Source organism: Diadema antillarum, unplaced genomic scaffold (assembly GCF_040938485.1).
Source record: "Diadema antillarum isolate AM-2024a unplaced genomic scaffold, OU_Dant_1.0 scf00000087, whole genome shotgun sequence".
Lineage (NCBI taxonomy): Eukaryota > Metazoa > Echinodermata > Echinoidea > Diadematoida > Diadematidae > Diadema > Diadema antillarum.
In genome coordinates this window covers 1,255,919-1,282,971 of record NW_027270976.1, presented here as the reverse complement: position 1 = coordinate 1,282,971, position 27,053 = coordinate 1,255,919, and the positions used below count along the sequence as shown (strand labels likewise).

The window sequence follows — 27,053 nt, the reverse complement described above, 5'->3', positions numbered from 1 at the left end:
GACCCTGCTGGAAGGGCAAGTCTACCAACCAAGGCAATGACACATACAGCATGTAGAACACAGCTCCCCCTTGAGTTGAGATGTGTTGAGAGGCGAGTTGACGATCACAGTGCCCTGGGTATGGTGGAGAAGGGCAGGATGGGGCTAGTGGACTCCAGCTGCAGGCCGGTCTGCATGCACTCTCCAGCTGCCTCACACTGACCGGAGGCCTGTAGGACCTTGCCAAGTGATATCCTACAAAGAATTCGGGGAAACAAATCAGAATAAAGTTGATAATGCTGATACCACAATTTATCAGAAGTTTTCACATTGATTCTAAACTTCAACCTTCATGCATACATGTACATCCAAAACATTTGACAATCAGAACTTGTCTTCATAGGCATGCTACAGTTTGTATCACAGATATTAGATATATTTACCCTCTATTTTTGCAAGTAATGGTAAAACAAAAGAGGTCAAAATATAGCAAACTATTACATACATTCTTAAAAAGAGACACTAAAAGTGGTCAAGAAACTTTTTTTTTTCCCTGTGGACTTCAATAATTAATGGATGTTGTAAAGTTTTGTATACAGAGTCCGCAATAATGAAGAAGAATTTTATATCTTAAGTTTCACACTGTATACCTGATTGTCAAGACTTTGGTACGAAAACAAAATTCCCCGTTGTATCTCTTCCCATACAGTCCAACATCTGGACCATACACACACTCACAAATGTTAGAGAGGAGAGGCATGGCTGGCATGCAGAGTGTTAATAGATCTCACCATGCATGGTGTGAGGTGGGGTCAATGTTGACTGCCTCCCTTAAGATACGTTCAGCCATGAGCAGGTTTCCTTGCTGGGTGTACACCTGACCCAGGTTCTGTAGGCTGGTGATGTGGGAGGGGTTAATGGCCAGGGCGCTGTCATAACACTTCTTGGCCTCGGTCCACTCTCCGTTGTGCTCATGTATGCAGCCTCGCTGTGATCAGACACAAGAATCTAAATGACTACATGGCAGCAACTTCATCACTCTTCATTTGTAATAACAATACTTGACCCTCCCAGGCCCATCATCTCACAAAACCATTTTGATTGTACACAAAAAATGCCTTTGTTCCTGATAGAGTACAATGAATTTACAATCTAGCACACTGGGGTCCCTAATGACCCTTTGAAATGAATATCACAATCTACAGATGTGCATGCTTTGCAAAAACAGAAACTTTAGGATTTAGTAACAAGCTTGACAACAGCCTGGGGGCATTTCATCAAGTGTTTGTTTTCACTGACAATTTGCTCTAAGCCAACAGATGCAAAGATTTCAGTAGCTTGAAATACTTGCCAGTGACTGACAAGTTTCATGAAACACTGCCAAGATCTACCTTTACCCCTGATACGAAGTATCTTAGAATCTCTTCTCTCTCTCTCTCTCGTCATTCATGCTGTGTGTAGGACACTAGATATATTGTCATTTCTGCATTCTATAGAAGTAATTACAGCTAAATGTAGACTTGTCGAGGCTGGTGACCTTTCCATACACTATTATTTCTCAGTTGATGTGATTCAGCCTTAGAATAACATAGCAGTTTGTTACACCTTGTAAATCTGCCTAACCTGGCATTGTAGTTTACACTCAAATAAATGATGCACTAAAAGAAAGATGAATGCTGGCCTACAATCAGTACATATCACACATAAACCTGATTTCTGTTACTCAGAGTATGATAGTTCTGACAGAGAGGTGTGTTCTCACCGTGTGCATGACCTGATGAGAGAGAGGGAAGATGGATGAAGCCTCCTGAACACACCCCTTGGCCTCTCCTGGTCTATCAAGACTTAAGTACAGCTCAGCTGGGGAGAAAATTCATGTGACAGGGTGATGAACCTCACAATGATTGATAGTCACCAGGGAGATCACACATTAAAGACAAAATAAATCCTTAAAAGAAAAGAAAGATTATCCTAAACTATTTTAGATTAAGTCACATCATTAGAGATCAGGTTGAACAAGTGCTGATGAATCTAGTTTATGACGGGGATGCTGTTCATCACCAGTAGGTGCCATTTACCTGTAGGATCAATCAGATACAAACTCACTGCACTCATAGTGTCATAACAAGAGACAGTATTAAAATACCAACTACCGGTACCTATTAACATACTTAATTCTCCATGTATAAATTGTTTTACATGGTATAATATATCATATCACATGAGCCAAAGAGCATACCTGCACTGAAAGTCTATGCCACGTACTGTACGAGCTGAAATTTTCGCGAACAGATATTTTCGTGAATTGCTACTTGGAGGACATTTTCGCGTGTTGTTAATTTCGCGGTTGCGAGGGTCTAACTGAACTTATTATTTGCGCGTTGTTATTTTCGCGGTTCAGAGGCGATTCGCGAAAATAAAACCACTGCGAAAATTTCAGCTCGTACAGTAAACAAGAGGCCTAGGATAAGACAAGGCAGCTGAAACAAACTTATACATTACTCTGCATTATAAACCTTTTTGTTGATAAATATTTCTCTAGCTATTCTCTCGCCATCTTTTCAGTAATAAGGAAACAATGCACAAATAAATGGAAGAGATCATTTCCTTTGAAATATGCAAATTGAAGATGGAATGACAAAAAGGGCTCTTCAGGTCCATGGAACAGTCAGAGCTCTGGCTTCTCACCAATTGCCAGCCAGATGTGTGCTTGAACCATCCAGAGATGCTGGGAACCAGTTTTGGGGATAAAGCTACCGGTGGAGGAGGCGACTTCTGAGAGGGCATGCTCCACCCGGGATGCAGCAAGAGAGTTGTGGATGGAACCTGGAAGAGAGGATACCGGGTTAAGTGTGCTTGTCCAGAGTTACACAACTACAGGCGCCACATTCACTGGCACACAAATATGCTTCACGAAAAGAGATAAGCTGTTAAAGTGTTCAGTTAAGATTAACCCAGAGGTTTGAATTGTAATCCTCTAATTACTTACACCCTGAGAATAATAATTAATCGTGAGAAATCCAACAATGTTCTCAAGCAAGAAATATTGTTGCTGTGCACTCCTGTTATAATTAACACTGTTATAGCTAAGTACAATTCAGGTCCCAAAATTATTATCTATATAAATTCATTTACATCGTTGCTTGGCTCTTAACAAAATTTGATATAATGACAGAAAACTGCCAGTCTTAAGGACTTGTTCAAACGGGAGTCCCCTATATATCTATCTACATTTTCCCACCTTGAAGGTGATTGACGGAGAATTAAGAAAAAAAAAGTAATCATTACTTGATAACAAGTATGGTTTCAATTAATGGGTGTCACTCTTCATTATTGGATTATTTCTATTATGCATTGGCCAGAGATGATTTCTACTCTTATTTTGTCTTTAAAACTAAACTGCAATGAGAAAGAACACTTTCTCAGTTACCATATTTAGATACATATACTACATTCACTTTCTTTCAATTAAAAATTCTCTTAGACTACAATAATTGTACAATTTCTCTGCACTTATGCAGTTTGAGAGTAAATGCAACAGAAGAAGAATCCACAATATACCATCTTCTAAATGTTTAATTCCTGTATATATATGTATGTAAATGTTTACGAGACATGCTTCACTGCAAATCACAAATGAGCAAATTAAAATAAGCATACAATCAATGGTATCTTTTAGCACACCAAATGAAAATAAAAATGGGAAGAACTTTTTTTAAACATTGTCAGAACATATGCTAACCTTTGATCTACCCAAAGAGAAAGATTGCATGTGATGCTAAATTCATGTCATGTATAATATGGTTAGCTAATTATGATTCTCTACAAAAGTGATCTCAAGAGAGACTCCAATATGTTTTTGAAAAAACTTTTCATAAATCAATAAAAGATTGAGTTGGGTTCTGTAAGGCAAACTTAGTTAAGTGTGTAAGCCAACTACCTCAGCACACATAACACCTAACATTTATATGCAGGATTTCTAAAGTTGAAGGGCAGAACTGTTTGAGATTGTCAACTCACGGATTTAATCTGAATATATGGATGTAGGGATATACTTTTTTTTTTTCTGCATTGAGTAATTCAAAGTGCAAGAAATAAATATCCCGCCAACAATGTTTAAAACTTTTTCTAAATGTTTCCATTGCTTTGCTACATATGCTGGGTGCATTGGCTATCTGTATAAATGGATGTAGCATTAGATTTCCATAAAATTCAATACATGGGCGTAATTAGGAAAAAAAAAAGTTAATTAGATATTACAGTACCCAGTAATGTGTGTCCAGATGAATTACATGAATGCACTGAATTGGTGGCATATCTGACGCTGAAGGGCACTGGGTCAAAGGGTATCATAAACTTCTGAAATTTTGTTATTCTTGCAGTTATCTCGAAAAGTAAGTAAACTAGAATACTTTTATCGAGTTGGTATGTGCATTGTTCCTTGCAGGGCTTGGCTTTTGGAAGGTCATTAACTTGTTCTGTACGGGAACCTGGTGGCCTGCCTATTAAGTCTATGGGCATTTCAGAATTCAGTATGGAATGGGTTAATTGATGATAGTTTGATCAGAACATGTGAGTCGATATGGTATACACCTTGTTACACCCGAATTGATAGTACGGCATAGCACGTGGATGCATACACATTGATATTGAGACATTGATGTTTTAATTCTCTTTGATTGTCATAAATTGAAAGTTATCAATCCAATGACACTCATGTCTGGCTGAAATACTAACTACAGTTTTTAAAACATTGTTTTCATGATGAAATATTTTCTCTTAATCACGATGACAAAACTAATGTTATCTATCAGTAGAAGAATCACAAAATGACTATGGCAACTCCTTAGGGAAAGCAACTGAAATAAATAAAGAAGGAACCTAAAAATGCAGCAAGGACAGCCAACATAAGCTTCACTACATTGAAACTAACTTCAGAATCTAGATATGAGAATATTCACACAGGATAAGCCGTAGCACTGTCTAGAAAGCAGTGATAAATAGGATTTACTGCAGTGTCAAAGGATGTTATAAGGTGATGCGGTATTGTAGAAATATCTTCCAAATGAAATGAAAGAAAGACATTGAGACACAGATCAGACACAAAAATTGAAAATCAAGGCAAAATCATGATACATGAGACAAATCTTGAGATCAGACTGAAAAGGCGAAGATAGAAGACTATCTGGGAAGAATGTAACGTAAAAAACAGAAAGAGACACAGACTTGACAACGATACACATTGAAATTAGAAGCAATCGGCAAAACAGCAGATGATTAAACTAAAATTCTAATCATGATCAATAAAATAAAAAGAATTCTGCAGTGTAATCATGATCAATCTCAATATTCTAGATAACTTAATACACCATCATATCATACCATGGTCAGACTAACTCATCCTACAAGCACAAACAAACCAAGACATGATATATCCCATGTCAACGTGTAATGAACGTCCCATTATGTGCTATCTCGCGTGAAAATATCGGCACATACTTCCCAGGCTATCAAACAATAGCATGTAATACAGCAATACCTCATATTTAATGCATCATGCTGCATACAGGGAATAACAAGAAATACTTACACTTTGCTCCCCTTTCGCTTCTAATGTCTTTAATTTATCATTTCATGACAGAAACAATCAGAAGCATAAAGACACAAAATGAATGAATGAAAAGTTACGGCAGATGAATATCAAAAGCAAAAGTTGATTGTTGGAATGCAAGTAAGGATATGCAGAAAGCACTGGCAAAAAAAAAAGAAAAGAAAAAAAAAGAAATATTCACACTTGCTATAAAAATCAACTGCAGTCAGAAATGGTAGTTGGAGAATTACTCCTCCAGAGAAAAGTTAAGAAGAAAAAAATGTTTCTGATCTTATTGTTGGTAAAAACAGATGAGATAAGCTATAATTAGTCAGAAAGAACACAAATGACAAAAACATTGAAATACTAGTTAGAAAAATCCCACTCCTCAACACATCTAATACAACATTAATAATATTTCAGCATGTTATGTCACAAGAAATGTTGGCCTGTAGTCTGTGTAAAGAATAACATGTTCCTCATGTATGGGTGTAGATACAGGTCCAATGTAACCAAAAACAAATTCCTTTGGTATTGTGAGCACAGACATTGCACAATAATAATTAAAAAAAAAAAGAATTAAAGAGTGAATGCTATGAGGATAATCATCTACAGTCTAGAATAATTGGAAAGCAATTCAGTATGATGTCTAGTAGTGCTGTCACTTTAGGATGTTAACCCGTTTAGGATGAGTCCGGAGAATACTTAGGCAGGTGTCTATGGGAAATGCTTGCTAAAGGAACAATACAACAACATCAGTCCATCCTCAACGGGTTAATGCAAGCTTCCAATTGGTAATACTGCATAAAATCTTTAGTACCAGTACGAATGAAAACAGTCTCAGTGTAAGAATTACAGTGTCTGTGCCTTACAAATGGATTTATACTATGTGCAATAGGAAACCAAGATGGCATATATATATATATGTATATTTTTTCCCTATTTTTTCTTGCTGGCTTAAGAACAATTCTTCTCTTTTTTTTCTTAACATAATGATATATGAGAGCAAAAATGAATGAAAGAAAAATTTTGATAAAGCTGTTGCACATGATGATATTAAAAAAACATTCATGACAAGAAAATTTTTCTCTCTCGTTAGATGTGCTTCTTGTCAAAGTGACAAAATCTTCTTTGAAACTCTGAAATTACATATCTCAGGTCTCAGTATCAATTTTTGAGATGAGAAATGATTTATGAATGTCAACTTAGCCACAAGACAACACTCTATAAAAGCAATCCAACTTGAAAAAAAGTATCCAAAGACCAATCACAGTAAAGCTTTAAGATAAATGTAAATGTTCAAGAATTTGAGCATGTTCAGCAGGAATTGATGCAAATTGATGAAAACGACCAATATCACAATGAATTCCACCAAGACATACAAACACATAGAAACACAGAGGGAATAAACCTATTGCTTCTGACATACCTGAGTCCCTGTCACTGTATTCTGAGAGATGCATCTGTACCAGACTGCGGCGGTCTGAGGTCACTCGTTCCAGGAGACCCGTCCCTCTACTAGACTCACTGTCACAGACGAGACGACAGAGTGAACGATACCCTCTTTCATCCTTTTGTTTTAAATGATTTCTGCTGCACTTATTCTCTAAAGTCCTGGTACTCTCTTTGCTCCTTTTTAGTATGATTATTTCTGCTGCATGGATTTCTTAGTGTCTACTGCTTTTGCCACAATTATTAAATGACACGTTATCTATTTGAACAAAAATACTTCTTGAGTTTCATCTTCCCATAGAGAAATCATCGAATACCAGAATCAATGGCTCACAAAGTTACACTTGAAGTCACTGTTTTAGTCCATTATAGCTTATATGATGTATATCAACTTCAAACTTAGAATGTTTTATCATTTTCTTGAGTCTTTTTTTTTAATGAATAGTAATGTCTATTTCTTCTGAGGATTACTCAGTATTCAATCAAATCTTGAATAGAGCAGAAACTTTTGAGCACTAAACTCTCGTCTGGAAGTGTGTACCTGATTGCGACTTTTTGTTGTCATGACTTACATGAGGAAAATAAAGAATGTTCATTTCTACAAAGGGATGAAATACGCAGATCCTGCCTGACACTGACCACAATACCATAATCACTTGAGCCTGTTTCTTTCAATGCACTCTAAAGATTGTACCTTTGCTGCGTTGCTTCATAACCCCCTCTCCAGTGCTCTAGCATCTGTTTACAGGTCACCAAAGCCTCCTCTGGACCCAGATGGACCTCTTCTAGCTTGGCCTTGGTAAACTGGAGACTGAAATAATACAAACAAGGGGAAATACCTTCTTTAAAAAATACAGTGCACTCCTGTTACAATGAACACAGTTATGGAAAATTCCAGTTACCACAAAATAACAATTCAGGCCGCAAAATTATTCGCTCTGTGTTTTTTATTGTTTATTCGTTCAGATATAAAGAAATTTCATTATAACGAAAGAAAACTGCCGGTCCCGAGGACTTCATTATAATGGGAGTCTACTGTACACATCAGGGCACCACTCACATTCCTGTACACTCCCCTTATTGCATTCCACTTCAATATACTCCTTGACCTTCCAAAGACAACAACAAACACAATGCTATGTGCATCTTCATAAATTATTCTATCCTCAACTTCATTATCATACCCACTGCCTCCATCATGACTAGGTTTCATCTCTAAGACATCATCACCATCACCACTGTCACTCGCATCATGATCATCAGTATTGTTGTTGTGTCATTTACATTATCATCAATCTTAATCAATACTATGACTCCTACATATACTGCTCTTGTCTTCAGCCACATACATCAACATGTGAATCATTGCCATGACAACGAAACCCACTTGAAGTCATCCGGGTACTGGTGTACAGCAGCCTCCAGGATGGCCAGAGCCTCAGTGTATTGTTTCTGAGCTGAGAGGAGTAGAGCCAGGAGATGGAGGGACTGTAGGTGGTCAGCACACAGCTGGAGGGAGATACGCACCCTCTGCAAGGCTTCGGGGATCTGCAGGGTAAACCGGATGACGAGGTTTCACTCAATATTGCATGAAGCCCTAATACCACCATGATACTGTACCTCTGACTGACCCACAGCTTATGAAAACCTTTCAAACACCATTCATAAATCCTTTCTTGTGAAATGTTCTTAATTAGTCTTAAGGATATTTTATTTTGTTGGGGGGGGGGGAGTTTGCTTTAAAAAATCAGCAACTGCTGCAAGTATAAGGGTACAAGTGTACGCGTCATCAACACCATACTTGCCTCTTTTTTTTCCTCTCGTGTCTTTTTCATTCACATTCTGGTTGGTCTACTTGTTGGTCTTTACCATTAGAAGTTTCTCTTTATTTCTGATACAAACTTTGTGCATTATATCGCAGCAATATATACTTGTGATTTCCATATGACAAACGCTTGCCTTTTTACTAATAATGGTATGCAAAGATAACATTTATTCCTAAACCGGCACAAGCTCATTTGAATGACCATACCTGTCTTGATAACGCTAATTGCATGGCCATCTGAAATTGGGTCATGTGGTCATCAGGGTCCAATGAGGTGGCAGATTTGAGGCAGGCAAGGGACTTGCGTTGAAGCTCACAACGCTGCTCCTGAATGGTGGCTAAAAAAGAAAGAAAGAAAAAAATGTTAATACAACCTTATTCAAAACTCCAAATGAATTTTAGTGTCTCTATTTCAATGCCATGTATGTGTAGATCTGGCCCTGCACAGACTGATATACTGATTCTGTTCATCACAAATGGATTGCCATCACTGAGGTTTTAGTGTTCTACATTATGCAGCAGAGGTATGAATAAGGATTCTTTTGATATGAAGTGTAGAGTTCCATTGATAAAAGTATCAAACTACCTGGTACATAAAAAATTACACTCATCAGTGGTGTTTAATAAATGGCTTTGAATACACTTCAGTGGCTAACTGACATTGGTAGTGGAAACATCAATTACATCATCAGTCAAGAATAAAATTTTCAGCAGGTATATATAACATAAGAGGGTCTGTGTGAAGGAAGGCAACAGTATATTTCCGATCATCTACACCAGCAGCAAATTCTAAATGAATATCAAACCTAAAGTCTACTTTTCCATCACATTACTCTGTCATTGATGAGTAAAATGACCTAGACAAAACCATAAAAATGACTTATAATTTGTCATCAGGTGTCCTTTAAATCATTTATAAACAAAAATTGGTATACCAGGTATATATGAGTGACTACATTTATGAGACTTTGGCATCCCAACAGTATTAACCCGTTGAGGACGAGTCCTGAGTATACTCAGCCAAGTGTCTATGGGAAAAGCGTGTTGTAGCAAAATCAGCCTGTCCTCCAGGTCCTGGACCTACCTTCTAGGGCCATCATGCCATAGGCCAGTCCCTGCATCATGTGACAGCGAGGAGCCTGGGGCTGGTTGCTGCTGTGTTCTACCGCCAAGCTGGCAAACTCCAAACCGTCCTCCAACTGGGCACAACAGGAAAACCATGAAATATACTATGACAAAACTCTATCAGACTCCATCAAAATAGAAATTATAATGCATATTTCTACTATGCATAAAGTATACTGATAAATTCAACTATCTTTCATGATCGCCTGATTCACTAGATATTACAAATTACAAAAAAAATAATATCAGCTGGAATAAGAAAAAAAAATAGGAAAAAAAGTGGAAATTATAGAACTTGAAAGGATAAACAATAGACACAGCAATCAACAGTGATCTAAATGTATTCATTCTAATGCCATTCCTGAATGTTGCAATACAAATGTTGCTCATGCGGAATAGAATTCAAGAAAACAAACAAAAGCATATGCACTCCTGCAGCAGATATTTAGACATGATTTGAAGATGAATGAGAGACAGGGCCTGTCAACATACCAAGTTGAGATTTTGCAAGCAGACCTTAGCGGCCAGAAGAAGAACTGTGATGTTGTTTGGCTGCATGTTGCTACATCGACGCAGAACCTGAAGGGCTCTGTCATACTGTGTGACAAGAATGGTATTCAAGATGGAGAGGAAGGTTGGTTAATTAGGATTAAATAATGGTTCTCATGAAGAAGCTGGGAGAATACTTTCTCACGATTGGAAATAAAATCCTATTTGAGTAACTACCATAAAAACTAACAAAAGCATCTACAGGTATATTTGTCTTCCTTCTACACTTATATAATTCTGACAAAATATATCTACATAAGTAAGATTTATGTCAAGAAAAATAAACTACAATGAACAAGACAGGAAACAAAGCTGACAGAAATATCTGCAAAGATCCTACCAATTCCGGTCCTTAGGTAGTAAAACGAACACATGCATGCTTTCATCATGACTATCTCATGTGTGTTCAAAAGCACCTTTGCCATACTTCCAATAAGTCCAGCAATATCATTGGCATCAATATGTTTTAAACAACACTTTAAATGCCTAATGCAGGCACTTCACGCGAGTTAAAGCTGGTGTGGTGATGAATAAAAAGATGACTTAAATAACAGTACTATGACAGAAGCCTAACCTTTTCACTGCTGATGAGGGACAGAGCAAACTGCATCCAGAGGTGGAACTCCTCAAAAGAGAATCGCATGGTCCTGTCCAGGGTCTGGGATAAAGAATAACAAAAAAACAGCTCAGAACCATTGACACACTACTTTACGTTTGACACCAGGCTAAAAATTAAAGTGGTACTCCTAGTTTGTTAGGCATCAGAATCAGAGGTAGAGAATTAACTCAGCATAGCCTTTACTCTCAAGGTGAACATGAAGCATTTCATCACATTTATCACGTGTCATTTACATGATATAATTCTGTCAGAGGCAACCAGAAAATTCATCAAATTCACCAGATGCTGAAATACCTTCATTTCAATGATAGCTGATATGAAGAACATGTTTCTAAATTCACTTCTCTTTCTTTTCAAGCCAAGTTGGAGGTGGCACAGAGACTTGGCACATGCTATTTGATATAGAGAGCTGTCATGATGTTGCAATTGCTGAAAAATGAGAGAACTTACACCAAGGAATCATCTCTTGTCCATCTACCCTCATTTCATTGACTGAAGCCATTGGGGCTGCTATTTAAAGGGTACTAAGCGAGCCCATCGCTGGATTCTTCGAAAGGCACGTAAGGCAAAGAAAAGGAAAGCAAACACTCTATCTTACATCTGAGAGCATCTGGTACTGAGCCCTGCGTGTGAGGGCAATGGTGAGGAGGTCATAGACAGCTGTGGCATTGAAGAAGGTGTGTTGGCGACTTTGACTGTACTCCTTGGACCGACTCAGCACAACATCTCTATTGACCTTTGACACATAACAAGTACAAAGTTTGTAAATTTCATTGAGCACAAAGGATTGTGCTCACTTTGTTATCACATGTCATCAAAGGGTGAAAAGACTCATTTTCCTTGAGCAATAGATTTTATGAATTTATCTACAAAATGTAAACACAATGTATCTTGTGTTGCATTCAAATTACACACAAAGAAGACAATAACATAGTAAGAGGCTATACTTTGAAAATATCCATAATTCAGGGACAGACGTCAAATTCCTCACAGAGAAATGCATGTTTTGGAGTCTTGTTCAAAAAAATCAGTTTTTAATGCAAACATTACATCTGGTTACGAAAGCTCTACAATGTCTGGTTTAGGTATCATGAGCAAAGAATGACTTTCTAAGACAGAAAATTAATTTACCCATATAATAATACAACCCTGCTGAATTCAATGATGGCACACTAAGATACATACAATGTCATGAAATGTATCATGAGCAACAATAACTCTAGAATGGATGAGAATCAAACGTAATTCTCTAGATCCATGAGAAGTAGTGATTCATTCTATGAGATAGATACAATGTATGCTAGTGAATACAACATTCAATTTTGGAAACTGTGAGCAAATTGCATGATTATATGTCACTATTAAAAAACAGATACTTGCCACTAAATTCTCTTAATCAAATGTTTTTCGGATGGAATGGAAGACTGTGCCCACTCAGACGGATTAACAGTACATTTGAACATGATACACACAAATTTAGACATTTACAGCTGGATGACAGTTCTATATGCAGGATACTAACTTTAATAGATGTTGCTTTGTGACTATACAGCATGATCAGATCTTGGCTTGGATGCATTGAAGTATTCCAACTTAAGTTTAAGACCAACATATTGTAATTATAAACCACTTGGAAAGCACAATAAAGACCTACTAAATATTACATAAAAACTAAGAATATAATCATAACATTCATCACTATTACACCGATGATGACAATTTTAATTTTGTTGCCCGACGAAAATCATAACAAGCTGTCTATTCCCATAACAACCATGTTTGATAAAACAAAACAAGTAAAACCACTGATGAGATACAGTTGTATGAGAAAACATTACCGGTACTTTAAAATGAGGAATGTTCATGTGCATTTTAATTTCGCAAAATTCATGAGAGCCAAGATTCGTGAAATTAAAATGCACGCGAAAATTCTTGTCTACACTATATGCAGTGAATGTTAGAGGCAACTCACAAAAATTTCATGCCGCAAAAAAAGGCTGTTGGCTCCAATTCGCGAAAATTTCATGCCACGAAAATATCATGTTTTACAGTATATTTTTTGAGGCTCTTCAAATCCACTGTATGATGCAAAGACTCAAGCTTCCCACACTGAAACACTTTTGATAGCTGCTTTCATTCATTCATTTTTTTACCCCTCTTCAGAGATTAGGTTAATCTTATTCTCACTGAATTTAACAACACTGAAGTAATTTACAGGGAAAATCTCCACTGAATTTTGAAAACATTCAAGCAGGATTGAATCGATGAGTTTGAGCTCACATATCCACTCACTTCACCATGAAGAATGAATCAATCTTGCCAGAAAAAAAGTAGGCATAACTTTTATGCAATCGTAAATCAGGTGATAGTCTTCTGACAAAGACAACTCTTTAACATTCACTTAGTTCTCGTAAATAAATGCCTCTTGAGAAAAATTGTATCTGCTTGAGAGTGAGACTATCATATAAAATGTTTTGAATGCAATGTTGACGCACATTGTGGTGAATGGTAAATACCATATTTTCCTGTGTATTAACTGCACCCATAATCTGGCCCAGAGGAAAAGTAAAACAGATAAAATATGTGGTGGTGGTCTAACACCAACATTTTTATATGAAAGTTCCAGGGTTATTTGACAAATCAGACTTAATATTCTTGACAATATGTATACCACTACTGAGGTCATAGTATACACATGTGATCATGATCAGCTCAAGTCTAGTTGGACAGTGTGATCTTTTCACATTGTGAGTGTGATCAAGCAGTACACTGTACTACTTGGTAATCAAGATCTTGCCAATTGAAATATCCGCTATAATATGCCAAAAAGACAAAACTATCCACTGACTTTGCTCGAAAATCATCTTCTAAGTGCTTCATTTATCCATTTTGGTCAGTTAGTAGAATGGATCTAAATGTGGGTCAAGCCTAGTGAAAGGATACAAGTGATCAGGCCTAGGTGGTGGGTTTAGTAGCAGTTCAGCTTTTCACACAATCCTCCTCTTTTATGTTACTTTAGTGCTACTTAATATAGCTGGAATGTTCAGGAGCTCAAGTGGGAAGTGAAAGGTGACTTGCCATTCTAAGCCTCTAAAATTTAGAAATATGATTTGATATAGCACCTAGCAAGGTCCCAAAACCATTTGCATTTCCACCATCAAAACATCCTTCCCACCCATACACACAAATTGTTTTTATGTGCATAAAATTTCCCTATTTTCAGGATTTTCCCAATGGTAAAATGTGCAGGTAATACTCTAGAAAATATGGCACATTATCTAATGTAGTGAATAGATATTGGTAAAAGAAACTGACAGTACCGCAATTGGGATATAGGTCTATAAGGAGAAAATAAAGAGAAACAGAAAACAAGAAATTTTTACAGTCACATCAACATGAACAAGCTGATCATCGTGAAGGAGAAAAAAAAGTGTGAATCAAGGACAGGTATCACTTTGCAAGCAGGAAGGTATAATAACACCAAAGCTTAAGCACAAAGCAAAATTTAAACCTCCACTTGGCTCTGTTTTCAAAATAATGAACTTGAACCCTGCTGGGAATTCATGTATTATATTTAGAATCACAGTCTTCATAATGACTGATGTTACAGAACTGAGTCATGAAGCATTTACTCTAAAATTGGATTGATCAGAAAGTACCATATAAGATTTATTAAAAAGTATTGGATTTATTAGAAAATATACACACTCACAGTCTTGAATACCAATCAATTTACTATTTCCGTCATACTGAGTTTTTACTAGCTGTTAGTTTGCTAGTGTGTAATTTAGCTGGTCCCTATAAACAACACGTGCAATGAAGATCTTACCTGCATTTCACTGATGAGGAGGAGCAGCAAAGCCTCTTCTCCAACAGTCTTTGGGACAAACAACCTGTGGACAGACACAAGATATTTCATACAGCAAATCAGATAGTCTATTTCTTTTCATTCATCTCATTCAATCACACAGAACTAATATCTATAAATGATATTACCCTAGACATTATTTGTACATGCGTACTATTTTATGTAGCCCAAATGTTGATTAACAGAAATTGAACTAGAAAGTGATAAATTAATTTCTGAATTTACAAAACAGAACAACCTTTCATGTATCCAAGTGTCCATGCAGCCTTACATGATGTGAAAGAACAAGTCACTAAATGGCTCAAGTGAATGTGCTGCCCATGAAAACTCCCAAGTTTACTGCAGAAAATGTTTTTGTTTTTGCTATGCATACACTAGAATGAACAGTAAAAAATATGAAATAAAATGATGCTTAACAAATGACAACCGGAGCATGATAGATATGATACTCCTACTAAGTCTGACTTTGTCTTATTTCTATAAATGAACAACAGGTACTTGGAAAAGGGTCAAAAGATATTAGAAGTAAGATACCATTCATCATTCATTCATTTATTTGGCAAAGTATGCATGTAAAGTCTATGTATTGCTTCCAAGCAAATTTCATGAACTGGGACTTACTACATGTACATGCAAAAGAGACCCAACAAAAGTATTGAGAATGAACTAAACATCCCTACTCTTTTTAGGTTTCATGCATTCTGGATGCATCACACATTTGTGTTTTACTAACAAATTACCAATGGTTATCACTTAAAAAAAAGGAGATAATCAAAAAACATTTACATTAAAAAAAAATGTTTTACAGAACTTCTGCCCGACACATAAATGCATTTTCACCTCTGTGAATATTGCTTTTCTCTGACATTAAGGTATGTTTGCAATGAAAATCAGTTTTGAATTCTTCACATTATTCCACTCAGCAGAGCAGTAAGTCTGACCTTCTTCCTCCCGATAGGAATTGAATTTATCTCTAACGCTCCGTGGATTTTTTATCACTTGAAAGTGAGAAGGCCAAAGGCAGCTTCTCTCAAAGGCTTGTAGCAAACACATCGCTTTGATTCTATGCTGTTATTAAACAGCAGGCAACAATCACATCAGGTCACAACAAACAGAGACCTGGTAACCGTAGCAACAAACTTTGTATTTTGTAGTTTGTTAAGACAAAACTAAGATGGGGGTATTACTTTTTTGGGAAAGCATCACAACAGAAATCTTGCACTAGGATGCTTTACTTCTGCTATTTAAACACACTGCTGTATGTTATGTCATATCAAGGGTAAGCTTAAAGTTGAACGACATGCAAAGATGACACACTGCGGCTACTTTCACTGTTCATCTTTATCTATCGGTGTAATGGTTAGCCTCCTACGAGGCATAACAAAGATATTAGTTGGGATATTTAGAAGAAACACAAACCATAATGAAAGCCAGAAGACTGATGACTTGTTCTAGTCTACATGCCCTTCTGATTCCATCACTGCTCTTTTATTTTATTTTTAATGGTTTATATTTCTCCAATTACACTTCAACTTCAGATTTGCTAGCATACTACACAACATCCAGATTATGGCCACTATGCATCAAATGCAGCTGATGCTTTGAATATAACACAATTTGCTATGAAGAATTTTTCACATCAAAAATATAATGCAAATATAAGCTGCTGCCTTTTAATAATTACTCAGAAATATTCAAGCATAGTGCAGCATTCCATACTTCTGTTCCTGTATGGGTCAGTCATGCCATATATACACCCATCCCAGTTACTATCAACAAAGAGAGTTATTTCATAAATGAATATATTGGATACTTTAGAGCTAATGTCCACTCTTAGAATACCATCTGAAAGTCCCTTTTTTTTTTTTTTTCAGTTCGTAATAGTCATGAAGAAAGCATCACAAAAAAATAACACCACCCTACATTAGAAATAAAATTGATAAAAAAATATATCTCTTAAGTTAACATATTAAGGAAAAGTTTTGAAAAAAGTGCCACAAAGAAAAAGTAGTTAATTCATAATATGCTGTACAGTGTAATTACACATATACTGTATGTATTAGTGAGACTGGGAATAGTGGTCTCATATGCATTTTGTAGAACTTTTGTGAATTTACACCAGGTTAAATGAGTCAAATATATAGTATTGTATAATTACTTATATGTGCATTAATTAATACATGATGTATGGTGACTAAAACATTACATTATATATTTGAATAACAAGTATTAATTAGTACTGTAAAACCATTTATGGTCTTAAACATAAATATGAAGTGAAACCTTATTGTGTACCCTTATTCATTGTGCACTGGGGCTTAGTAAACATACATCAACAATTTCCCAGGGGACACAACCCTGTCTGGTAGTGTAATAATCTGAAAACAAGCAGGGTGCTACATAACATCTTTTTTTTTAATCACGGTTGGGCGAGCAGATTTTCAATTTGTTGTAGAACACTTGCCCGAACATGAACATGAATTTCACTTGCCCAAGAAGAAAGTTAAAATAATATAAGAAAATGATATACGTGAAGAAATCACTTGTAAGTCAAGGGCATGATGAAACAATCATTTCAATGAACAGCACATGTTGATTGACATTATCAAATACGCATTGGAGTAACAAACTTGGTTTCATCAAGTGTTGGTGTTGCATTGCATGGGGGCTTTTTATGTAAGTGTTGGAAAGTTGCTGAAATGAAATTAAAGTGCATTGCATCACTAAACAGTCACTATCTTTTGGATTCTGTATAGTGGACTTTGTGGGTTTGAAGAGAGGAAAAGTGAAAAAAGGTGGCCCTTAAAAACTTTTTGCTTGCCCAATTCAGGCGAGAATTTTTTCTCATCATTCCAAAACACTTGCCCGTCTTTGATTTTCACTTGCCCCAGGCAATTGGGCACGATCTTATGTAGCACCTTGAAACAAGATGTCACACATGATACTATATAGGTATTCTTTCTGTATGTCCACTACTTGGGTCAGAACTGAAAGATGCTGACTTCTCCATACTAAGATGTCACTACCACCCTTATCCATATCTGGCAGGAAAGATGAAAGGCCAATGTACTATTACCTACCCATTCTCCATAAGAAGAAGGCCTAAAGCAATCAAAAAATTCTAAACAACTTGTGGGAGTTAAGCCCTTCATATCAAAATATTACTGCCTCGAAAGTAGGCTGGCGAGAAAAAACATCAAACTCACAGATTATTTCATTTGCAAAGAAGAAGCTCATACTATTTTAGTAGGATCCTACTTTAAAGCCAAACACTGTCATACTATCCTCATCATTCCTTGTAATCACAAAAGTCACTACATTTCACATCTGTGGTTCTATTGCTACTGCATTAGTGAGTACAGTGCTCTACATATGAATCCACATCTACATCTATCTTATGTGCTTCACTGTCAGTCACTTCCCTCTTCTTTGAGTTTTACCCACAGCAAGATTACTCTCTGCAAGTTGTTGGGATTTAAGTTTGGTAATCCACAGTAAAGATTACTGACAAGAACATGCAAGTTGTGCATGCAGCAGTAACAAACTTGATATATAATATACTGTGAAGTCAACTTGGTCATTGTTAGGAAAGATACAAGTAAAGCAAAGAGCCTCTCAAAATTGAGACAATGCTCACACACTTTTGTTTGGATCATATTTATTCATACTGTGAAGGCATGCATGATGGTGTTATTAAACTATCATTGTGTCCAATTTGAGGAGCTTCCCAAAGTTTGTGGGATTGACTCTTCCAGTAAATGAGCCACCTCTGTCTGACAGCAAAGAAGGAAAGAGACACCAAATCATTCCTTTAAGAGATGTACATAGTGCCAAATGTCTATAAAGAGATGTGCATACTGATGATGACCCTATAGCATGCAGCCCATCACTTACTGGTCATCTGAACAATGACTTGGTCGACTACAGCGAGAGGTACAATGATGGAATACACAGACATAGGAAAGAAACAACATGATGATAAGCGGAATAGTCAGGAGATGTATACAATTATATCAGATAACACTATGTTCTTTTGGGTCAGGTTGCCTAATTTTTTAACAGTTTTGATTTTTGTTTAATTTCAAGAAAATTCACCCATTTGTTGCAATAGTAATACACTTGTAACTCATATGTCCATTATGAATCATTACAGAATACATTCTCATTTCTTCAGTTATATCATCCTATCATATGGAGATATTGTTTCAGAATCCTTCTTGTTCAACAATACTGAAAATGTGGTGGCAAATAATTTCAATGGAAGTAAACAACAGTAAATGTTTTAGGCTTTCAGATTAACAACAAGGTTTGCAAGTCAAACTCCTTGTACTTTCTCTGGAAGAAAAAAGAAGAAAAGAAATACTTGTACTCTGGTATGAAACCACAATTTCCTTTGCCAGCTACACATCATTACAGGAACATAGATATTCTTAAATACTATGTGCTCTGCACACAAACACACACACATACAGCCAAAAAAAAAAAACAACAACAACTATGGAAACTCTACCAAATAATTGTCTATATAAACAATCACAAAATATGGTATAATCACACATTCTCAGTGATTATTTTAAAAGCATAAAGGAAATTTAAGGCTGGAAATGAGGCAATTAATGGGATAAAAGCATGAATGGCACTAGCAAATCATAGGAACAATATTGTACGAATCATATCAAGCCTCTTCTCCATATAACTGATATAAAAAAAATAAGTATATATTCATAAACTGAATGCATTTCATGAAGACATCTATGCTTGACACTACAGGAGATAGAATGGAGGTGGAGTTGTCTATCAAACAAATGCTTCTCTGGATGATGAATCTCTTACCTATCCATGGTGTACAGCTTGGGTTTAAGGGACCCTCTGGAACCTGCTGGACGAAGCGATCCAGCCGAGCCTCCACTGGCCGACGACCGGCTGAGACTGCCAAATCTTTCCTCGCGACCGTCACTAGAGGGCGGAGTATAGCGGTGCTCACAGACACCCCGCAGAAGCACCTCAGCCAGCTCACGGGCAAGCGTCGTGCGAATATTTTGAGACGTTCGCGTCTCCACAGCCTTGAGGATGTGACGGAATCGGTTGATGCCCTGGTCCAATTTACTGCACAAACAAGATAATGGTGGTTACTTCTTACGAGTGTACATTCAGGTACCTGCAAAATACAAAAGACTGCCCCCTCACTGTGACATCAAGAGTTTTTAGTAACGATGTCATTGTGGCAAACACAATTTGTTTGAATTTAATAGCCCTACAATCATACCTTGACAATGCAGTAGGAACAACTGAACGCTGGTACTTTGCAGCTTTTCAATAGGCCATTTATTGTCAGCAGAAGATATCAGTTCCTAACAGATAACAATGTATACAACTGAGACTCCCATTTACCTTATTTCCAATTTCTTATCACATGCAATCATACTGTGTAAGTAGAAGGGCCTCTGTGATTCAAGAGATGCAATACTCACCCGAGTTGGATGTAGAGGAGAGGCGCTCTTTGCACAGCTGTCTCCAAGACTGGTCCCACAATGTGATTACCAGAACCAAGGCTGCTAGAGCTTGAGGAAGTCGCGTTGCCTTGGTGACCCTTCTCTACCTCCTACAAATCACATGAAGTCAGAAGAATCACATCATTAAGTCCATGTCAGAGGCACGATGTTTCTTTAAATATTCTACATCATAATCATCACAAAATACTTTTTCCGACTGATGATTACACAAATATATCTGCATCAATTCATTATCATTCAAGATCATTCAAGGGTTCTTTATTAAAGGTCCTGTTTACCTTTGGGAACAGTGATTTTAAAAATGTTCAAGATATCACATTTGATGCATATGTGTAGGTGTGTTGTATCACAAAACATCCTACCATATAAAATGTTCACAATAAAGCCTAAAATATAAGAAGATATCAGTATTTTTTTCATTAAACTATAACTGTAGATGGTTTAGTCTGGCAATATTTTTATGATAACAAATGTTCACTTTTTGTCTATCTATCAATACTTAACAATGATTACACGGATTCAAATTTTTACAGTGGTTGTTTCTACCCAAAACTCACATTTTTGAACTATTTTAAAGCACTAATGCTGGGTTTTTGTTTCATCTGCAAATGACAAATAATGCCTTTAACTTGTCCATAAACCAGGCAGGATGCAGACTGGATGACAGAGCTTGATACCTGTAAATAGCACAGAGCCAGGTCTCCAGCTCTCTCGTAGTTACTGATGATCTCCTCCTCCTTCTCACTCTTGGCTTCTTCTCCCTGCTTAGCTGCCAGTTTTTCCATGCACAGACCTGTTAACGCAATAGGCATACAAGTTGTTAATGTATCAGCACAAACTTAAAAGGCAGTGGTACGAAATACAGTGCACTCCCGTTATAACAAACATGGTTATAACGAAATTCCAGTTACAATGAAGTAAAAATTCAGGTCGCAAAATTCTCCACTCTATGTATTTTTATTGTTTATTTGTTTGATATATCAAAATTTCAATATAACGAAAGAAAACTGCCAGTCCCGAGGACTTTGTTATAATGGGAGTCCACTGTACATATTTTAATGAATGTATACACATACGAACAGAAATTTACATTTTCAGAATTAAATTGAATTAAGCATTATTATGTAAATTATAGCATGGCAAAACAAAGTATCAGGAATGTGCTGCATTTGTCTGCTGGTTGGTACTATTGATATTGTCACATTGCCTTTTTAATTGCCAACCAAAATATTTAGCATATTTTCTCTCCTCTTTTTCCTTTTTTTTTCTATTCAAAATGCAGTCATTCTTTTGGTTCTCCTTCCCACGACATGGATGTGTTTGCCTACCTCTAACAGCGAAGGCTTCGGCCATGAGCTTGAGCCTGGATGAAGGGACTTCCTGGCTGTTCATGTCGTCCAGCTTGGCCTTGTCTAAACTCTTAATGGCCTCCTCGTACTCCCCCATGGCCAGATGTACCTTGGCCAGTAACAAGTGAGACTCTGCATACAAGATGTGCTGTGGGGAAGGAATGCATCATTTCCACTACTTCTCAAAGTGCACTGTGAACACACAGTATCAACAGCATTGAAAGGGAGCTATCATTACATCTAACATGTGCCCCAGAAATACATGAAAAAACCCACACAATTAATCTATACTTTTGCTGTTAACAACATCATCTTCAATCTGTAATATCATTGACAAAGTTAAAAAAGAGAAACCAGCTAACAATTTACTGTGCAGGGGCACTTCCAGCTGAACTGAAGCTATCAGGTTGTTTATGGAAGTGACATGCAGTCCTTGGGTCAAATAAGCTACTGCCTTAACTTTTCATTCTTTTTGGTCTCAATAATGATTCCCAAGTCTCAAAGGTGACAACATGTTGCATCAATAAAGAAAACCTTTTATTCATGGAAATTTAGAGTATTTACATTCATTCTCCTTTTTTCCCTTTTTTTTACACTATAAAAATAGTGTAAAAGATGTTCGCTGGGTACAATGTTGCATTATGAACAGAAAGGATCATTTCCCTTACTTGTGACATGAATTAGATCATAATTCTTCTCTTTTTTTCCTCTAAAACTTGGTGTTCCCAAAGTTATGTTAGTGGGAAGAAAGGAGCATGCGATGCTTGGCTTGGTCATACCTTGGCCCCCTTGGCAGCAAGAAGGAGGTGTGACTTGGCCGATGACAGCTCTCGCTTGGCCTTTTCAGCTGTTTCATGGTTGGGAGGATTCTTGATGAGATACAGCTCTAACTCACACTCACCAGTAGCAAGGTGAAGCACAACTTCTACAAAAACAACAAATGCATAAAAATGTCAACTATGGATGTTGTGTGACATGAAGAATGCATGTAATAAAAAATATAAGCTCACCAAACTTATTCAAATTCATTTTTACCAATGTAGTAATAATAGAGTAGGCCTAGTAGTATGAAGTTGTGAAAATTTGCTCTTCTGTTCCATACTGTTTCAGCTGCCTGTATGAACTTACAGTGTAGCTTGTTGGCAAAGAACATTGCATTGAATGAATAATGATTTTTATAAATTTACTGCTTGGTCTTATTTGTTCGTATAATTTCATGATCAAAAGTCTGTTTACATACTTTTTAAACAAATCTACTGGCTCCCTTTGCTTGCAAATATTCAAAAATCTCACAATTCATCTCACGCTTGTTGTCATCCCTTGTGCATGGATAGATTATCAGTACCGTACAGTAAAATAAAGTTTAAATCTATTGTCATTGTGACACAATTAGCATAAAGACACAAAATCTCTGTGAGCAATACATGGTCATGGTACAAGCAGGAAAGCATGTTTATCCTCAACATGCCACATACACTTGTGTACAGTGACAGGGCTGTGTATAAGTTAGTTACTAACTTTCTCTACTAACGTTGTTAGGTTACAGTAAATAGAAGGAAGGCAATACGAACATACAAATTACTGATAGGGTGGGACTAGCGAAATTAAGGTGGGCGTTCACATGCACATATACTAACAATGTTACAGCTACTGACGCTGACAGCTGTATGATACATAAATACATTGGTTCTTACCAAGTTGCGGGCTTTTTACTTTGTTTTGTTTGACTATTTCACCAACACGTTCCCAATTACACTCTGCCCTATACTTTTCGATCTCTTGCTCGATTCGCGAAGCGGCTTTACGATTGGCGGCCATCTCGGTTGGTGTCCAGCGCTGGTGCTGTACCTCAACATGGTCGTATCAAAGATCGGATCTTTGATCGTATGCAGTACCTCACCCCTATACCAAATTCTCAGAGATCCTACACTCCGTACATAAACAGTGGAGAGTAGGATCTTTGTTGTTGTTTTTGTTGTTGTTGTTGTTTAGGTTATATCGGAGTCTAAGCTCTCTGCTTCGAGGCAATTTACTTCACTATTCTATTTCTAAGGACATCTTTTTAAATTCGTGAAGTTCATTAATTCCATTTTTTGTGGTGTTAATGGGCATGGGTGATATGTTGAATGAAATGACGGATGTCGCGGTAGGGAAATTTCGTTTCGGTAATTCTTATTTCCACTTCATCTATTCATCCAATATATTTCTCTCTTTCCTTTATCATCTTAAGATTAGAAAAGGATTAAAAAGAAATGTTGATTATATAATTTCTTAAACAGTCATTCGTGTATAGTAGCATAGAAATTCTGGTTTATAGATTAAAGTTTTTTGAACTTGTATATTGAATGGCATGTTTCAGAGAGAGTAATAAATAAAAACATTTAATTCTCACATAGGCCTAGAATGTGACAGGATTACGACTGTGGATATTAGGCGGCTTCAAGCCTGTAGCTACGAAAAAGAATAGAAGCCAAAATTGGGTCAACCAGTGACCAAGAGGTCCTAAAAATTTAGCTGTAGGCCTAATTAACGAATTTTGGATCAGTCACAATTCTGTCTTTATGATGATCGAAGGTTGCAACTAGCAACAAGCCTCTCTGGGCTACAAACAAAAATATAGCATGTGTCCCTGTTTTGATGTATTAACAAAAGTGTTTTTTTTTTGTTTGTTTGTTTGTTTTTTTGGGGGGGAGGGTATTGAAAAGGTACTAGGGATGTAGTATAATATAACTAACGAAAAAAAAAAGTCACCAATGATTGAGATACTGAAGTACTCCCAGTTTGTTGGTTGACCTGGGTTGACCTCTTGAGTTGGAATTGAGCCACGATCTTTGTGCATACACAAACAACAAGAGTGTAGAAGTGCTAGCTTCTACCCTCTTTGTGCACAACACAACCACCGTAAGTTGGTTGATCACAGGATCACTCATGGCTCACAGAATGTGTATGGTATTTCTGTGGTATGGCTATGTGTACTAAGTATACAGTTATCTTTGTACATGTATTGCCAATCTAAGAATAGGCTTACAAAGTAAGAAATAACAGCACTATACACCAGCGAAAAAAAATGACAACGGTTAACCTTGGCATAGTGGGAAAATAATGGCCAAAATGACAATAATGGCTATGATAATATTTTTGTCATAATGATGATGACCGTAAAATATCAATGAAATGAAGGCTAAATATTCAGGACTGTAAACCATGGAGATACTTATAAAACAACACGGGGGGGGGGGTGTCTTCTTCTTCCTCCTCCTCTTCTTCTTCTTCTTCTTCTTTTTAGTAGCTCTGTTGTGTTAGAAAATATTTAGATGGTACACTTGTATGTAAATATTAACTGGTTTGAGGGGTATGTTTGAAAAGCCAATGTACCCTCAGTGATTTCTCAAAAATGGTGTTCAAAAAATTACTATGAAATAAAATCGTTAATTTTGGCCCGAAAAGAAACTGTCAATATTTGTTTTATAACTGCATCACATTTACCTCAAGATATTCATGCTAAATTAAGGCACTGAAATGAAATTGTCGTTCAAAGAGGCTGGTCGGGGAATTTACATAAAACACAATTCTGAAATGCGTAAAGATAGATATGGGTGCAAGATGTATTGATATGCATCTCACAATAAGTCACAATGATATATATTATGCAGCGTTTTCATTTTCTGTATATGATAAAATTAGGTAAATGAATAAGGTGACATATTTGTCGAATTCAACACTCATCTAATACTGTATGCTGAGGTAGAACTTATACCTAGTCACTAGTTTTCACTGTAGCTACTACCTGGCGGCCTGGCAGGTTTCCATGACTTCATCACCTTTGATCACAATCAAGGATTCATCTGTTCATTCAAACGAGGTATACAATATAGGCCTTGCATTTATATATTCATATATTTATATGTTTATATATTCATATATTCATATATTTATTTATTTATAGATTCATATATTCATATATTTATATATTTATATATTCATATATTTATATATTTATATATTCATACATTTATATATTCATATATTTATATATTTATGTATTTATATATCTATATATTTATATATTTATATATTTATATATTTATATATTCATATATTTATATATTTATATATATATATATTCATATATTTATATATTTATATATCTATATACTTATATTTTTATATATTCATGTATTTATATATTCATATATCTATATATTAATATATTTATATATTTCTATGGTTACTCAGTACTGGCATGCATTACCACCAAAAGGCTCCCTGTTGTGATCATGATACTGACAATCATCCTAATTGCCACTACAATGATCAAAACAGTGGCGGATCTAGATGGGGGCGCACTGGGCGTGCTCCCCCTCTTTATATTTTGTGAAAACAAAAGAAATAGAAAGGAAAAATAGGGGCACGTGCGCCCCCCCCCCCCTTAATTTTGTAAAGGCGCCTCCCCTATACAGAATTCCTGAATCTGCCCCTGCAATATGATGGCTAGTAAGGTTTGATTTTAGCAAAATTTCCATTAAAAAAATTGTAATGCAGTCTTGAATGTGGCAACAACAACTTAGTTGACAAGCTCATTTTCTAGCTCGTTAAAGGAATCATATAGTTTGGTTGAGATTGGGGATTCATATTTAATCTATTTGTGAGATAATTACAAATCTCTTATGAAATATCAAAGACCAAAATTATGACTCAAGAGAAATTCAAATCAAGTTGATGAAAGTCAGTTTTGAAATGGCTGAGATATCAAAAAATTAGGTACTAGTAAAACAAAGAGGTCCTGATAAAAGCTGGTTCACACTTTTCTTTAGGACCTCTTTGTTTTTAGATATCTCAGGCATTTCAAAATCGATTTTATAAAATAATCTTTGAATTCCACTTCGAATTGTATGCTTTTCAATACTTCATATAATCATTCAGGTAGTGTTAATGTTGAAACCGCAATCCTCATTTGAGTACAGTACTGTGTATTCATCCCTTTAACGCGAGGATGTGCGTTCTTTACACAACACTTGATTGGACAATTATATCACTCGCCCAACTTTTCGTGCAATTGAAATGATCGACACATTACTAGTACATGAAAGGTCGCTAGCCAAAAGCTCGATCGCACATTTTTCGCTAGAGCGCCACCAGAATCCGTCGATTAGATGTTTACAAACCAACTGAAGGCGACAATTC

At 36.4% G+C, this 27,053-nt stretch overlaps 1 protein-coding gene across 1 annotated transcript; it reads right to left on the bottom strand.

Annotated features, from left to right (window-relative positions):
- Positions 1 to 75: 75 nt before the first annotated feature.
- Positions 76 to 23,687, bottom strand: LOC139718014 (tetratricopeptide repeat protein 7B-like). The gene is made up of 20 exons (XM_071629501.1): positions 23,564 to 23,687; positions 22,649 to 22,794; positions 21,849 to 22,017; positions 21,198 to 21,313; positions 20,479 to 20,609; positions 19,841 to 20,113; positions 18,902 to 18,928; positions 14,969 to 15,032; positions 11,738 to 11,875; positions 11,095 to 11,178; positions 10,464 to 10,568; positions 9,931 to 10,045; positions 9,054 to 9,184; positions 8,409 to 8,569; positions 7,716 to 7,832; positions 6,999 to 7,096; positions 2,668 to 2,805; positions 1,742 to 1,839; positions 771 to 967; positions 76 to 234 (listed from the first exon to the last, which is right to left on the bottom strand). The coding sequence occupies exons 1-20, from the start codon at positions 23,685 to 23,687 to the stop codon at positions 105 to 107; spliced, it is 2,562 nt and encodes an 853-aa protein (XP_071485602.1). The 3' UTR covers positions 76 to 104.
- Positions 23,688 to 27,053: the final 3,366 nt, after the last annotated feature.

Bases quoted from the DNA above. Each gene is read 5' to 3' on its own strand.
- LOC139718014 (XM_071629501.1), bottom strand. From the start codon at position 23,687: ATGGCCGCCAATCGTAAAGCCGCTTCGCGAATCGAGCAAGAGATCGAA. The intron at 8,570-9,053 runs GTATGGTCATTC...TTTACCCTGCAG, and splicing joins AATTAGCGTTATCAAGACAG to ATCCCCGAAGCCTTGCAGAG. The intron at 7,097-7,715 runs GTACAATCTTTA...CGTCTGTGACAG, and splicing joins TATGAAGCAACGCAGCAAAG to TGAGTCTAGTAGAGGGACGG.